The 17,103-nt window shown below is 50.6% G+C and overlaps 2 protein-coding genes across 14 annotated transcripts in view; one reads left to right on the top strand and one right to left on the bottom strand.

Moving 5' to 3' along the window:
- Positions 1–7,026, bottom strand: part of LOC132386398 (hepatoma-derived growth factor-related protein 2-like) — a 28,212-nt gene extending 21,186 nt beyond the window's left edge. For 5 of the 10 annotated variants that reach the window (XR_009509512.1, XR_009509514.1, XR_009509515.1 and 2 more), the window contains exons 1-2: positions 1,498–2,648; positions 382–551 (exon numbers count right to left, since the gene is read on the bottom strand). Coding sequence is in view for 1 of the 10 variants with exons in the window: in XM_059958670.1 (XP_059814653.1) it covers positions 382–614 (233 nt within the window). In the remaining 9 variants the exon portion in view is untranslated. Of the gene's footprint in view, positions 1–381; positions 1,288–1,388; positions 2,649–6,966 lie in introns of those variants that run through there. The other 5 variants (XR_009509510.1, XR_009509511.1, XM_059958670.1 and 2 more) reach the window with 3 other exon arrangements.
- Positions 7,027–8,342: 1,316 nt separating this feature from the next.
- Positions 8,343–17,103, top strand: part of LOC132386397 (NACHT, LRR and PYD domains-containing protein 3-like) — a 56,878-nt gene continuing 48,117 nt past the window's right edge. For 3 of the 4 annotated variants that reach the window (XM_059958665.1, XM_059958663.1, XM_059958661.1), the window contains exon 1: positions 8,344–8,445. The gene's annotated coding sequence lies outside the window, so the exon portion shown is untranslated. Of the gene's footprint in view, positions 8,446–17,103 lie in introns of all 4 variants that reach the window. The other variant, XM_059958660.1, reaches the window with a different exon arrangement.

The following is a 17,103-nucleotide window of genomic DNA, read 5'->3' as shown; positions in this document are numbered from 1 at the left end:
AACAGATAGACAAATTGGGTGTCTCACACGAGTGGTGATTGATAACTTCGTGTCCTAAGGTGGAACGAGTCAATTTTACAAAACCGAGCAATTTTCAATTATCTGAAACAGAAATACCGCAAAAGTTATTAATTTCAAACTTTACGCATAATCGCTCAAAGAGTTGAACCACGTGCAGGTACCGAGAGTAGTATAACTTTCAGCCTTCTAACTTAGGCCACGAACTTATCAACCACCGCCCCCCCCCCCCCCCGTACAGCTCCGGCACCTAAAAAATTGCCACTGCACCGCTGCTCCAGCCGTACGGCAGAGCTCGGGCCCGGCCCTTTCCCTATGCAACCGGCCCACATTTGCACAATTTCGGGATCAATCCGGACTCACCCCCGCTCGTATGGGAGATCTGCAAACAGCTGCAGAGAGCACTGCGCGTGCGTATAGCAGGCGTTTCTCCGCAGCGCCACCCGTGGCCGGAGGGCCGCACAGCGCCACCTGGGGCCAGAGGTCCAAGCAGCGCCGCCAATCTCTGGAGGTCCATGCAGCGCCACTAGTGGCTGGAGGCGGGAGGGACAACGGAGAGGTAAATCACAAACACAAAGTCTGCAGATGCTGGACATTCAGAGCAACACAAACAAAATGCTGGCGGAACTCAGCAGGCCGGGCAGCCTCTATCGAAAAGAGTTTCAGTTGAACCCTCCTTCAGGACTGAGATGGGATGGGAGAAATATCTGAATAAAATCGGGGCGGGTGAGGAAATGTCTCGCTGGAAGGTGATAAGTGAAGCCAGTTTGGTGGGAAAGCTCAAGAGCAGAAGAAAATAGAGTCTAATAGGAGAGGGGAGTGGAGAATAGGAGAAGGATATGGAGCAGTGGACCCAGAGAGAAGTGACACGCAGGTGAGAGGACGTGAAAAGTCAGAGAGGAAGAGAGGGAGTGGGAGGGAGGGGTGTGAGGGAAATTTGTTCACCGGAAGGAGAAATCGATTTTCATGCCATCAGGTTCTGGGGGTGGGGGTGGGGGTACATAGACGGAATATGAAGGTAGCCTCATCTTGGCACAAGAGGAGGCGATGGTTTGACACGTCGGAACGAGTATGGGAATCGGAATGAAAATGTTTGGACACCGGGAACTCCCGCTCGGAGCGGATAGTTCAAAGCTTAATTTATTATAAAGCAGGTATCCATAAACAACTCTTAGTTTTTTTGTTCTTCTCCGGAGAACCACGAAACAAAGAAAGAGCATGAAAGTCGCTCAGGGAGAAAAATCAAACTCCCACCCCACCCCCCGCATAAAACAGAACGTCACCCTGATCATCAACTCCCAAACCCACCCCTCCAGACAAAAGGGAACTATAATATTGATGCCCCCCCAAAATACAAAAAACAACCCTACCCCGCATAACTGCGGAGGAGCCGGTGTCACGAGTGCAGAGGCGGCCGCATCGGGAGCAGGGGACACAACGGGCGACCCCGGAAGATTCACAGGTGAAGTGTCGCCTCACCTGGAAGGATGTTTGGACAACGGAGAGAGTTCGGCCGTCCGGCCCTTTCACTGTGACACCCCGAACTCCACATCAAATCCGTCCAAACGAATCCGGGTGAACTTTAATGACCAATAAATATAATTCCTCTCAGCGATCAGCTGTCTGAGTGATCCCCAGACTCTGAGAGGAAGGGGTATCTATGGTCCACACTGTCAGGGTGTTGAGTTTACCAGGAGACAAAGACTGCAGGGACGAGAGGTTTTCTGTTGATTAATACACTGTGTGTGGACCCGCTGGCAATTCTGGTGTTGTGACCCGAATCGAGACAAACACCACGCTGCCCACTCCACCAACAACACGGCACAGCCGGACACATAACAGGGGACTTTACATCTCACAACACTGGATCCAGTGATGAAACCCGTCATTAATGTTGTTGACCCACTGAAAGGTCCGTTAAGGTGCTTTTAAATGCCAGCGCTCTCCCACAGGTGACGTCACACAGCTCCTCCTCCCATGCGCCTGACGTCACACATGGGCTTCCCACGCCGGGATCTGCCCTCACGTGCGCGGTGTCTTACGTCACCCACGCGCTGCTCTGCTCGAGCTTTATCGGTTGAACGGCTGGGCTAATAATCACGTGACCAACCCCTCCCGCACCGCTGTCAACAGAGGAATCAGGAGCTGCGCTATTCCCATTGGTGCGAAGCGATGTCAGTCACCGGTTACAACCAGTCGCGGAGGCGGACAGGCCGAGTGGGCGTTACCCCGCTGAGTCCGTCTCCCGCTCCTCAGGGCGGAGAAAACCTCAAAGTAAATGTCCGCTTTCTGATTTATTTCCATTTCCCTCCGAGGGAAGTCGGGGCGTTTCTGAAGCGTCTCCCGCGGCCCGAGTCTGATGTATGGCTGAGAGGTAGGAGGAGACCGCTCGGCCCGTCGGTTCGATGCCGGTTCCCCGGGGAGGGATTTTATCGACAGGATGAAGATGGTGAGAGAGGGGGCGGACAGGATGTTTGTCCCGGTGGGGACAGGAGGGGCTCATCTGTGGAAATGTCTGGGCCCACGGTGGTGTCGAGCAGAGGGATTCACCACATTGGGGGCAAACACCGGCAGACTGTTGCCCTGCAAGCGGGGCCAGTGATCCGGACAAAATGACAATTGTTTGGGTTTTGTTGAGACTATACCTGGAATACGGTGTAATATCCCGCTCCCCACACTAACACGGGTTACACAGACCAAAGAACAAACTGCAGGAGGAACTCAGTGGGTCGGGCAGCATCTGTGGAGGGAAATGGACCGTCAACATTTCGGGCCGAGACCCTCCCTCTGGACTGAGAGTGGACGGGAAATAGTCAGAGAAAAGAGGTGAGGGGTGGGGATGGGGCAAGAGATGGGGAGTGAGAGGTGGATCCAGGTGAGGGGGGAGGTGGGAAGGGGCAAATAGTGACAGGGGTGGGAGGGGAGTGATTGGGCAACACGGGGCTGCAGAAGATTAACAAAGAGGTGAGAGAGTATTTGTTGTAGAGAGTGCGATGAAGATTCACCAGACTGATCCCTGGGGTGGTGGGGTCATCAGATGAAGAAAGATCAAATGTGATAACCCTTTCATTTAGAGAATCGGGGACTGAGAGGTGACCACATTGAAATTCACAAAATCATTACCGGCTGAACCAGGGATCCCAGACTCTGGAAAAAGGAGTGGATTGTCCGGGACTGAGATGAGGGGAAATGCCTCCACTCCGAGGGTGTCGAATGTCTGTAAATCCCCACCACAGAGGGCGGTGAAGACTCAGTGATCGTCCCCACGTAAAACAGAGGCCGGCAGATGGGTGGAGACCGAAGCGATCGAGGAAATGAGGATCGGGCAGAAACACGTGGCTGAGAGGGGAGAGCAGCTGCCATCTTGTTGATAGTTAGAGGGGCTGAATGGCCACCTCCTGCTGTTTCTCACTTGATGTTTCAGTGTTCCTGTCCAGTGAGGCAGGAGGAATGTGAGTAGGAATTAGTGTTTATAAACATAGACTGATTTACATGAAAGCTGCACAATTCTGTTTTGGATCTAAAATGTTAGTCGGATTCGAACCCGTAACAGTGACCCAGGGAGGTGGGGGGATGGGACGGGAATATACGGAGGGGAAATGTTAAACATGTACCCGGTGTAAATATGGGATAATGTGGGAGATGCGGTGGGGAGGTCGGGCAGCGTGTGAGGGGCGAGGAGTGGAGTCACCGGGTCACGTGGGAGACCCTCCACCCGTCACGTGATCCCGTTTTACCGCGGATCCGCAGCGTCTGCAGCACACACAAAATGCCGGCGGAACACAGCAGGGCAGGCAGCATCTACAGGGAGAAGCTCTGTCGACGTTTCGGGCCGAGACCCTTCGTCAGGACGTCCACCAGCATTTTGTGTGTGTTGTTCTCCAGCTTTTTACCTCTTTCCCCAATCAGATCTTCCCTTCTCCAGACAACACACACACACAACACTGGTGGAACACAGCAGGCCAGGCAGCATCCACAGGGAGAAGCTCTGTCGATGTTTCGGGTCGAGACCCTTCGTCAGGACGTCCACCAGCATTTTGTGTGTGTTGTTCTCCAGCTTTTTACCTCTTTCCCCAATCAGATCTTCCCTTCTCCAGACAACACACACACACAACACTGGTGGGATGCAGCAGGCCAGGCAGCATCTACAGGGAGAAGCTCTGTCGATGTTTCGGGCCGAGACCCTTCGTCAGGTCTGACTGAAAGGAAATATAGTAAGAGATTTGAAAGTAGATTGGGGAGGGGAAAATGCGAAATGATAGGAGAAGACCGGAGGGGGTGGGATGAAGCTGAGAGCTGAAAAGGTGATTGGCAAAAGGGATACAGAGCTGTAGAAGGGGAAGGATCATGGGACGGGAGGCCTCGGGAGAAAGAAAGAGGGAGGGGGCACCAGAGGGAGATGGAGAACAGGTAGAGTGACGGGCAGAAAGAGAGAAAAAAAGGAGGAGGGTGGAAAAAAACTAAATATATCAGGGATGGGGTAAGAAGGGGAGGAGGGTCATTAACTGAAGTTAGAGAATTCAATGTTCATGCCATCAGGTTGGAGGCTACCCAGCCGGTATATGTTATTGTTCCTGCAACCTGAGTGTGGCTTCATCTTGACAGTAGAGGAGGCCATGGGTAGACATATCAGAATGGGAATGGGACGTGGAATTAAAATGTGTGGCCTCTGGGAGATCCTGCTTTCCTTGGCAGATCGAGCGTAGGTGTTCAGCGAAACGGTCTCCCAGTCTGCGTCAGGTCTCACCAAAGGCCACACCGGGAGCACCAGACGCAGTATACCACACCAGCCGATTCACAGGTGAAGTGTCGCCTCACCTGGAAGGGCTTTATGGGGCCCTGAATGGTGGTGAGGAAGGAAGTGTAAGGGCAGGTGTAGCACTTGTTCTGCTTACAAGGATAAGTGCCAGGAGGGAGATCGGTGGGGAGGGATGGGGGGGGACAAGGGAGTCGCATAGGGAGCGATCCCTGCGGAAAGCAGAAAGGGAATGTGGAGGGAAAGTTGTGCTTCGTAGTGGGATCCTGTCGGAGGTGGCGGAAGTTACGGAGAATTATACGTTGGACCCGGAGTCTGGTGGGGTGGTAGGTGAGGACAAGGGGAACCCTATCCCGAGTCGGGTGGTGGGCAGATGTGCGGGAAATGGGAGAGATGCGTTTCAGAGCAGAGGTGATGACAGACAGACAGACATACTTTATTGACCCCGAGGGAAACTGGGTTTCGTTACAGAAGCACCACCAAGAATAGTGAAGAAATATTGCAATATAAAACCATAAATAATTAAATAATAATAAGTTAATCGTGCCAAGTGGAAATAAGTCCAGGGCCCGCCTATTGGCTCAGGGGTCTGACACTCCGAGGGAGGAGTTGTAAAGTTTGATGGCCACGGGCAGGAATGACTTCCTATGACGCTCAGTGTTACATCTCGGTGGAATGAGTCTCTGGCTGAATGTACTCCTGTGCCTAACCAGTACACTATGGAGTGGATGGGAGTCATTGTCCAAGATGGCATGCAACTTGGACAGCATCCTCTTTTCCAACACCACCGTCAGAGCCCCTTTGTTTAAAAAAGGAAGACATCTCCTTCGTCCTGGAATGAAAAGCCTCATCCTGAGAGCAGATGCGGCGGAGACGGAGGAATTGCGAGAAGGGGATAGCATTGTTGCAAGAGACAGGGTGGAAAGAATAATAGTCCAGGTAGCTGTGAGAGTCTGTAGGCTTATAGTCGATATCAGTAGATAGGCCGTCTCCAGAGATGGAAACAGACAGATCAAGAAAGGGCAGGGAGGTGTCGGAAATGAACCAGGTAAATTTGAGGGCAGGGTGAAAGTTGGAGGCAAAGTTAATGAAGTCGACGAGCTCAGCATGCGTGCAGGAGGCAGACCCAATGCAGTCGCCGATGTAGCAAAGGAAAAGAGGGGGATGGATACACGTATAGACTTGGAACATGGACTGTTCCACATAACCAACAAAAAGGCAGGCATGCGGGTGCCCATGGCTACACCCTTGGTTTGGAGGAAGTGGGAGGAGACAAAGGAGTAATGATTGAGAGTAAGAACTAATTCCGCTAGACGGAGGAGAGTGGTTGTAGAGGGGAATTGGTTAGGTCTGGAATCCAAAAAGAAGTGGAGAGCTTTGAGACCTTCCTGGACGGGGGTGGAGGTATAGAGGGTCTGGACGTCCATGGAGAAAATAAGGCGGTGGGGGCGAGGGAACTTTAAATCATTGAAGAAGTTCAAAGCGTGAGAAGTGTGACGAACATTAGGGATTGAACAAGACAGTGTCGAGGTTTGCAGAAACGAGTTCGGTGGGGCAGGAGCGATCTGAGACACTGGGTCCACCTGTCCGAGGCCCCGCCCACTCACCTGGTGACGAACATTAGGGATTGAACAAGACAGTGTCGAGGTTTGCAGAAACGAGTTCGGTGGGGCAGGAGCGATCTGAGACACTGGGTCTACCTGTCCGAGGCCCCGCCCACTCACCTGGTGACGGACATTAGGGATTGAACAAGACAGTGTCAAGGTTTGCAGAAACGAGTTCGGTGGGGCAGGAGCGATCTGAGACACTGGGTCTACCTGTCCGAGGCCCCGCCCACTCACCTGGTGACGAACATTAGGGATTGAACAAGACAGTGTCGAGGTTTGCAGAAACGAGTTCGGTGGGGCAGGAGCGATCTGAGACACTGGGTCTACCTGTCCGAGGCCCCGCCCACTCACCTGGTGACGAACATTAGGGATTGAACAAGACAGTGTCGAGGTTTGCAGAAACGAGTTCGGTGGGGCAGGAGCGATCTGAGACACTGGGTCTACCTGTCCGAGGCCCCGCCCACTCACCTGGTGACGAACATTAGGGATTGAACAAGACAGTGTCGAGGTTTGCAGAAACGAGTTCGGTGGGGCAGGAGCGATCTGAGACACTGGGTCCACCTGTCCGAGGCCCCGCCCACTCACCTGGTGACGGACATTAGGGATTGAACAAGACAGTGTCGAGGTTTGCAGAAACGAGTTCGGTGGGGCAGGAGCGATCTGAGACACTGGGTCTACCTGTCCGAGGCCCCGCCCACTCACCTGGTGACGAACATTAGGGATTGAACAAGACAGTGTCGAGGTTTGCAGAAACGAGTTCGGTGGGGCAGGAGCGATCTGAGACACTGGGTCTACCTGTCCGAGGCCCCGCCCACTCACCTGGTGACGAACATTAGGGATTGAACAAGACAGTGTCGAGGTTTGCAGAAACGAGTTCGGTGGGGCAGGAGCGATCTGAGACACTGGGTCTACCTGTCCGAGGCCCCGCCCACTCACCTGGTGACGAACATTAGGGATTGAACAAGACAGTGTCGAGGTTTGCAGAAACGAGTTCGGTGGGGCAGGAGCGATCTGAGACAATGGGTCTACCTGTCCGAGGCCCCGCCCACTCACCTGGTGACGAACATTAGGGATTGAACAAGACAGTGTCGAGGTTTGCAGAAACGAGTTCGGTGGGGCAGGAGCGATCTGAGACACTGGGTCTACCTGTCCGAGGCCCCGCCCACTCACCTGGTGACGAACATTAGGGATTGAACAAGACAGTGTCGAGGTTTGCAGAAACGAGTTCGGTGGGGCAGGAGCGATCTGAGACACTGGGTCTACCTGTCCGAGGCCCCGCCCACTCACCTGGTGACGGACATTAGGGATTGAACAAGACAGTGTCAAGGTTTGCAGAAACGAGTTCGGTGGGGCAGGAGCGATCTGAGACACTGGGTCCACCTGTCCGAGGCCCCGCCCACTCACCTGGTGACGAACATTAGGGATTGAACAAGACAGTGTCGAGGTTTGCAGAAACGAGTTCGGTGGGGCAGGAGCGATCTGAGACACTGGGTCCACCTGTCCGAGGCCCCGCCCACTCACCTGGTGACGAACATTAGGGATTGAACAAGACAGTGTCGAGGTTTGCAGAAACGAGTTCGGTGGGGCAGGAGCGATCTGAGACACTGGGTCCACCTGTCCGAGGCCCCGCCCACTCACCTGGTGACGAACATTAGGGATTGAACAAGACAGTGTCGAGGTTTGCAGAAACGAGTTCGGTGGGGCAGGAGCGATCTGAGACACTGGGTCTACCTGTCCGAGGCCCCGCCCACTCACCTGGTGACGAACATTAGGGATTGAACAAGACAGTGTCGAGGTTTGCAGAAACGAGTTCGGTGGGGCAGGAGCGATCTGAGACACTGGGTCCACCTGTCCGAGGCCCCGCCCACTCACCTGGTGACGCGCTGGCGACATCGCGCATGCTCAGTACGGAAGGGCGGTGTTGTTTTTCGTTCTTTATTGAAGCGGGCCGGCGGTGGATCGGGATCGGGATCGGGATCGGGAGGGGTCCTCACCCTCGCCCCTTGGGGCAGGGAGCCGGGGACGGATTATTCTCTGCGGGGCGACACCAAGAATTTCCTTTCGGTGAGTATTGAAGCAGGTCCGGAGCGGGGAGGTCTGACGTTAGGCCGAGAAACCCATTAACTTTCCCGGATTCAAACAGGAGAACTGGAGAACAAAAGGTGGGGGTGGGGAGGGAGAGAGAAACACAAGGTGATCGGTGAAGCCTGAAGGGGCAGGGGATGAACTTGCCCGAACTGGCGGGCTCGCCTCGCTTCCTTCACAGAATCTGCCGGGGTCGGTCCTTCACACCGAACCGTCTGAGATGAGCCGCCGCTCAGCCCGTTGTTCTGGTCCTATTAGCCGGAGGAAGTAAAACATGTTTCTATCTTGTTACTGACAGAGAATTGTACAATTTGTGTTCCGTGTGTTATCTGAATGTACTTGCCTGTGATGCTGCCACAAGTCAGTGTTTCTCTGTCCCTGTACCTTCCCGTACTTGTGACTTGGCAATAAATTCAACAGGACCTGAGAAATCTCAGTGAGATTTGATTAGTGATGATCATTTTGGCAGTTCGGTAGGTCGAATGTATGAGACGGTACACCGATAAATGCAAAACCCTGAACAGTGTCGATGATCAGAGGGATCTTAGACTCCAAGTTCATCGCTCCCTGAAAGAGACTGAACAGATTGATCGGGTGGTTAAGAAGGCAAATGGCTTGGTTGTCTTTATTAGTTGAAGCACTGAGTTCAAAAGTCGGGAAGTTGTGTTGCAGCTTTGTAAAACTAGTTAATCCACATCGGGAGTGTTTCATACAGTTCTGGTCGCACCCATTCTCGGAAGGGGCTTTGGAGAAGACGCAGAACAGGTTTACCAGGACACTGCCTGGATTAGAGGGCATGAGCTATAACGAGAGGCTGGACAAACTTGTGTTGTTTTCTCCAGAGACTGGACGGACGTTTATAAGATTACGAGAGGGACAGAGTGGATAGACGATATATTTTTGAAATTTCTAAGATAAGAGGCCATGCATTTGAGGTGAGAGGAGGTAGGTTAATGGAGATATTGTGGCGACCCACTTCCTGGCACACTCGAACCGGCTCACAAAGAGCCAGCTACAATATGTTGTTCCTCACCGAGTCTGCTGGGTTGGTCACTGGAATTTGCTCCCTGGGGAGACCCTCCGCTCTGACGTAGTAATCACCCTGCGCATGCTCACAGCCGCCGCACCTCCCCCCCCCCCCCCCTGGATGGATGCTGGTTTTTCTCCCCGTTCGTTGTTGAAACCGATCGGGTCTGCGCCCCCTCACCCCGGGGGAAATATCAGATTCCCGTCGGTGAGTACTGAGGCCAGTGTCGAGTCGGCAGCTCTGATGTTGGGCAGTGAATCCCGGTAACTTCCCGAACTGTCGGCCATTTACTCATTTTCCAACTCTCTGGGCCCCTCTAAGACGGACACACTTCACTGATCTCTCCCTGCGCACCAGCAACCCAAGCGGTCAATCTCCACACAATTAAAATGGCGAATCAGCCTCAGGGCAAAGGGGCGCCTATTTAAAACAGAGATTCGGAGACATTTCTGTAGCCAGAGTGTGGAATTAGCAGAGGGAGCTGTGGGGGTATTTACTAGGTTCTTGAGTGGTTCCGATGAGAAGGCCGTGGAGTGGGGCTGAGGAGGGGTAAAAAGGTCAGCTAGACTCGATGGGCCAAACGGCCTAATTATTCTCCTCTGTCCTATGGAGCCGGTTTGTTGTCGGGGAGACGCGCCCACCGGTCACGGTATCCTGTTTTCCGCTCTTATTCTGCCGCAGATCTGCAGGCTGCGGCTTTTTCCCGAGGCCCCCCCCCCCGGCTGTCGATGTGAGAATCGCATCGCGCATGCTCACAGTCTGCCGAATGCAGTGATTTTTGGCCGGCGGAGTCCAGTGACCGTTTTGTGCTGGCGTGGATTTTTTGGAGAAATCTAATATTGGCCAATGAGTCCCGTTAACTTCCCGAACTGTTGACTTCGCCTCGCTTCCTGGAACTTCTCAAAAACGTTTTCACTTCAGATGAGCCGCTTTTAAGCCTGGTGATATGTATCTTCTCCCCCCTAATGGGGGTGGGTGAGAAAAGGGAATGCCCAGGCTGTGGGGATCTTTGATTTTACCGAGCGAGGGAGCGGGAAGTCCAGAAGGAGTTCACGTAGGGAAGACTGGTTTCTGAGATGAGCTGATCTGTGTCCGTAACTCTGCAGTTCCTTGCAGCCATGGGCAAAGCAGTCGCCGTACCAATGCGTGGAGTATCCGGATGGGAAACTTTTTATGATGCATTGATAAAATTTGCTGATGGGCAAAGCGTATACTCTAAAGTTTTATTGGTTTGTTCTAGCTTTGTTATTTTCAGATCTTTTATACAGTAGTATTGTGGTGAGCATTCGGTCCATAACGACAGATGAGGCAGCTCGTTAAACTCAATAACAGTTTTATCGTGATAAACACAAAATAGACCGGCCAGCACGACCCAACCAGTCTCATACAGACGGGAGGTGACCATCACACACCCCGGTTACAGTTAGTGTGACCCAGAAATACACAAGCAAGTAACTGTATAATCCAAGCTAAAAGGTAACAATAAATGAACTGGAACATCATAATCCCATAAAGGCATTTTAACACAAGAACAATAAACAGTGCTGCTCATTAGAAATGTAGGGGGCGGGCTGTTGACCAACCACTCCTCCTGAGGACCATCAGTGATCGTCCTTGATCCATTCTCCCAGCTGATTCCATCTGCTCATTCCCCGCCCATCTTGTTCAACCTCGGTCCAGCCTGTATCCCACCACCTCAATGATATATATCAACCATCTTGTTCAACCTCTGTCCAGTCTGTATCCCACCACCTCAATGATATATATTAACCATCTTGTTCAACCTCTGTCCAGTCTGTTTCCCACCACCTCAATGATATACAACAACCATCTTATTCAACCTCTGTCCAGTCTGTATCCTACCACCTCAATGATGTATCTCAACATCTTGTTCAATGGAGAATGGAAGGATATGGACATTGTTCTGGCAGATGGGATTAGTTTAGTTGGCCATTTCATTCATTGAATAGACTGAGCACTGTGCTGTACTGTTCTATGTTCTGTGTCTCTTGTCGAGAGGTTTTGGGGTAATGGAGGCAAAAGGAGTGAGTGGGAACAACAGGTCACTGGAGTCCAGTTTGGGAAATGTGAGATCACCCACTTCTGTAGGAGAAACTGAAATCCTGAGTGTGTTAAAATGGAGAGTTTAACTGCAGTGGGTAGAGAGGAAGGTGAAAGGTACATTGTATTTATTGTAAGAGTTATTGGGTGTAAGAGTGAAATGACATTAACAATTACTTGCGTTTGCTTGAGATTGTACCTGGAATATGGTGTAAAATCCCGCTCCCCACACTGACATGGGTTATATAGACCTGCTGTTGAAGAAAGGCTTAAAAAAATAAACCAGCAAACTATAGACCAGTGCTTCTGACATCAGTATCAGAAGCACTGCATATATAAGTATTTGTAAAGACAAGACTTACTTGGAACAGTCAGCATGACTTTGTTTAACCATATAACATATAACCATATAACAATCACAGCACAGAAACAGGCCATCTCGGCCCTCCTAGTCCGTGCCGAGCTCTTAATCTCACCTAGTCCCACCTACCCGCACTCAGCCCATAACCCTCCACTCCTTTCCTGTCCATATACCTATCCAATTTTACCTTAAATGACACAACTGAACTGGCCTCTACTTCTACAGGAAGCTCATTCCACACAGCTATCACTCTCTGAGTAAATAAATACCCCCTCGTGTTTCCCTTAAACTTCTGCCCCCTAACTCTCAAATCATGTCCTCTCGTTTGAATCTCCCCTACTCTCAATGGAAACAGCCTATTCACGTAAACTCTATCTATCCCTCTCAAAATTTTAAATACCTCGATCAAATCCCCCCCTCAACCTTCTATGCTCCAATGAATAGAGACCTAACTTGTTCAACCTTTCTCTGTAACTTAAGTGCTGAAACCCAGGTAACATCCTAGTAAATCGTCTCTGCACTCTCTCTAATTTATTGATATCTTTCCTATAATTCCGTGACCAGAACTGTACACAATATTCCAAATTTGGCCTTACCAATGCCTTGTACAATTTTAACATTACTCCTGGCAACACACACACAATTTTTTTTTTTTGATGAGGTTATGGGGTATGTTACCAGGAAAGTAGATAAAGGCAATGAAGCGAATGTTGTTTACATGGTCTTTTGCAAGCATTTAACAATCCCGCGTGGGAGGTTGGTCAAGAAAATTCATTTGCATCACGTTCAACATAAGGAAGTAAATTGGAGTAGACAATGGCATTTTGGGAGAAGGTGGACTGCGATGGTAGATGATTGTCTCCATTAGAAGGTGGACTGCGATGGTAGATGATTGTCTCCATTAATCGTAGGGTCCGTTGCTGTTTGTCATCTATATCAATGATTGGGATGGTAATGTTTTTAACTTGATAAGCACATTTACATGTGACACCAAGATTAGGGGTGTAGTTGACAGAGAGGCAAATTATCTATCATAGGTTACAGGGATCTGGAACAGCTGGAAATACTGACCTGAAAATGGCAGATGGAATTTAATGCAGGCAAGTGCGAAGTGTTGTGCTATGGTAGGTCTTACACAGTAAACAGTAGAGCACAAACGTTGCGGTGGAACAAAAGGATCTGGGAATAGAGGTCCATAATTCATTGAAAGTAGTGCCACAGGTAGATAGGGTGGGTAATAAATGCTTTTGACATAGTGATCTTCATCAATTAAATTATTGACGACAGGGGATGGGATGTTATTTTGAAGTTGTATATGACATCGGTGAGTCCGAATTTAGAGTATTGTTTGTAGTTTTGGTCACCTACCTACAGGATAGGTTTGGACTTTAATCCTTGAAATGCTAAAAATTGAGAGGAGATTTGATAGAGCAGTGCAACATGAAGATGGGTATAGATAGGGAAATGCAAGCAGGTCTTTTCCACTGAAGTTGGGTGGAACGACAACCAGAGATCATGCATCATGGGTGAAAGATGAGAAGTTTTAGTGGGACATGAGTGGATAAGTCTTCAATCAGAGGGTCAAGATCATGTGGAACGAGCTGCCAACAGAAGTGGTACATGCGAGCACGATTTCAGAACCGATGGGAAATCCGCCAGGACCCTGGTGAAGTCGTTGTCGGACAGCGTGATGGAGTCGAGGTGAGGGGCTGGCAACTGGGCTGCACCCAGGGAGAACGTCTGAAAGGTCTCGGAGTGGACCAGTCTCTGACTCGGCAGGTCAACCAGCAGGCTGTGAGCCCGCAAAAAATCCGCTCCCAGAAGTGGTTGGACTACGGCGGCCAGTGTGAAGTCCCACGTGAACCGCTGGAGCCGAACTGCAGCTGCACCGTAAGGGTGCCATAGGTCCTAACTGTGCTGCCGTTCATGACCCTCGGGGGGGACCTGGTGCCCTGCTGCGGGTGTCGTAACTTGTCGGAGGTAAGACGCTGATCTCGGCACCGGTGTCGACCAAAAAACGGCGTCCCGACCTCCTGTCCCACACATACTGAAGGCTATCCTGATGGCCAGCTGCCATAGGCATCAGCGGTGGCTGGCCCTGGCGTTTCCTGGGAACTTGCAGGGCGGGCTACAGTGGCGGGCTTCTGTGTCCCACCGCTGGTGGTAGAAACACCATTTGTTGGGCTCCTCACCCCTGCCTGTGGGGTTAGTGGGCTCTGTGGCCGGGCCTGGTCTGGTTTGCTGCTGGGAGCGTGGCCTGGTGATCTGTGCGACGGACACCCCACTCGCCTTCTTGGCATTCCACAGTAAGTCCGCCCGGGCTGCCACATTCCGGTGGTCGCTGAAATCCGTGTCGGACAGCAGCAGGTGTATGTCCTCGGGCAGCTGCTCCAGGAATGCCTGCTCAAACATGAGGCAGGGCTTGTGTCTGCTGGCCAGAGACAACATCTCATTCATTCAAGCCGATGGAGGTCTGTCCCCCAAACCATCGAGGTGCAGTAAACGGGCAGCCCGCTTGCGCCGTGAGAGTCCGAAAGTCCTTATGAGTAGGGCTTTGAAGTCCATGTATTTGCCGTCCTCCAGGGGCGACTGTATGAACTCCTCAACCTGGGCGGCTGTCTCCTGGTCGAGGGAGCTCACCACGTAGTAGTAACGTGTGTCCTCTGAGGTTATCTGCTGAACGTGGAATTGGGCTTCAGCTTGCTGGAACCATAGGTGAGGTCGCAGCGTCCAGAAGCTTGGCAGTTTCAACAAAACCGCATGAACAGAGGCGGCATCGTCCATCTCCGATCCAAATATCATTTGGACCATCGGGGTCACCAGTTGTAGCGGTGTGCTACACGCAGCGCTAAAATAACGACACGGAGTCGGTAAACTGCAGTTAAAGAAGAAGATTTTATTCGAACTTCACAGCCTCGCTTTAAAGCCTCCCTGATCCCGCCCTCCCCAGGTGCGGATGCTGTAGGGGGCACGTACTCACTGTCCCGCGCGGGCTTTTCCCTTTGTTGGTGAAGCAGACCTGGCGCCCTTTTGGGACTGTCCTTTGTGCCAGCGCGCTGGCTATTTGTGAGCCAGTTCGAGTGCGCTAGGAAGTGGGTCGCCACAGATAGGGGAATATGGCTACTGTGCAGGTGGGTGGGAACAGGTGGTTTAAATGGCTCAGACAATGCACCTGTACTGTGTTCTGTTTCGACATGACTCTCTAACCATGACTCCTTGATCACAGACAAAAGTTTGATTGAGTAAAGATCCGAAATTAATATCAAACTTGAATAATTCACACCTGAATTCCCCAAGAATACTCAACAGCCTGGATGTGTTTTGACATGGTTTTAAACTGCCCATGCCCTCCCTGTCACGGATATTTCGTAACCAGGGAAAGACAAAATGCTGGAGTAACTCAGCAGGTCCGAGCAGTATGTATGGAACTGAGTACAACGGGAAGGTTTCGGGCCGAGACCCTTCAGTGGAACTGGAAAGGAAGAGGGAAGAGGCAATATCATTGATTGATTTGGAAGGTGCAGGTTGCTTTTGTGTGAGACTCGGAGCTCAGGGTTTGTGTTTAAACAGCTGCCTGCACATTCCTCAGAGCAGGGAGCAGCCTTTCTGCTGAAACCAATTCAAACTGGTTTGACATTTCACTCTCGATCACATAAACAAAGTCACTTCAGTGTTCTGTTTACCTATTTCTGCATATGTAAATGTGCTAAACTGTTAATAGTTTGCAAGGAACCTGTAACATGTCATAAACGGGCTTGAAGCAGCTACATTACCAGTTACAGTTGCTGTCCTGTTTGCTGTGAGTTTGCAGAGTTTAATTTTTTTTACTTCAAACTCTCATTATCTGCAGTTGTCTTTAAACTTTTTTTCACGATACTTTAAAAAAAAGATCCACGCCATTCCCAACTGTGACATTCCTTAATACAAAGACACGACACAGTGTGTGAAGAGTGCATCTTTCCCAAAATTGCCAATAACCCTTAAAATATTGTTGATGTAAGTGTAAAGGTGAGGGGCAGAATGAGGTGGAGAGGGAGAGAGGTTGAGCAGGGAGAGGGGAAAAAGTCAGGGCGAGGGTCTGTTACATACCCCGTAACTGGGTGTCTAACCAGCAGAGAAAGAAGAATTTGTTGGAGTCTGGTGGTACTGTACTAAAGGTGTTTATTAATAAAAATAAGCAAAACCATATCAATAATGCAAATATACATATAAAACCAGTTAGCAGTAATAACCTAAAAGTGTAGGAATAATAATAATATTCAATAATAAACAAGCTCTGTTGATGTCTAGGGGTGAATAAATTGCCATAGAAAAGTATAAAGTTCAGTTCAGTTCATGAGTGCTGATGTAGTTAGGGTTGTTGTAATGGTTGGAGAGAGAGAGAGAGAGCGAGATGTAACGGCTACAGTCAGGCAAATCCTTTGCTTTCTTAATCCGTCGTTTCGGTGTGGTCATTCAGTTATGACCTCTCCGTCCTTCTGCTAGACTGTTATGTGGTGGACTCGTCACTCTGGCATGAGTGGACACACGCACAAGTTCCCACCGGCCCTGTGTTAACACTGATTGCCTTAATGACCGACCGACCTGGTTCGGTCTTCGAAGCCCCCACCTTTCTTGTGGGTTCCAACACTCAATCAGTGTCCACTGGCGTGTCTGAAGGGTGTCTCTCCAGACCTGTCTTTTATCCCTGCTAACGGGGACTCAGCTATCCATCATTCCAGAATGACCGCGTCCATCAAATAAGGCCACTCCTTCAATCCACTGAGGAATGTTTATGAGCAAACTATTGTCCTTGCAGTGAAACAGTAAATAATTCAAAAAGGAGTCACAATATGGTAAATCAGCAATTTCCCCCTCTCTCTTATCTGTTGCAGATGTTCTTGCTCGTTTTTCCGTCTCTCTTTCTCATGGTCAGCATAGCAACAGTAATAGTTTGTGTTTCTCAGGAGGGGAATGGTTAACTCTGCACCCCATTGTCCATCAGGTCTATTCATCACTCACAACAGGTCTATGAGGTGGAGCAGCTAAGATGAAGGTGAGTCAGTGGAGTAGGTAGACGGGGGAGGTAGATGATGGGACACAATGGGGAGACAGCGGGAGGGAATATGATTAGAGTGAAAGGGACAGAGAGGGAGTTTGGTAAAGAAAATTTATTTGCTCCACGTTCAACGTAAGGAAGTAAATTGGC

Source organism: Hypanus sabinus, unplaced genomic scaffold (assembly GCF_030144855.1).
Source record: "Hypanus sabinus isolate sHypSab1 unplaced genomic scaffold, sHypSab1.hap1 scaffold_1142, whole genome shotgun sequence".
Classification (NCBI taxonomy): domain Eukaryota; kingdom Metazoa; phylum Chordata; class Chondrichthyes; order Myliobatiformes; family Dasyatidae; genus Hypanus; species Hypanus sabinus.
This window is presented reverse-complemented; position numbering and strand designations above follow the sequence as displayed.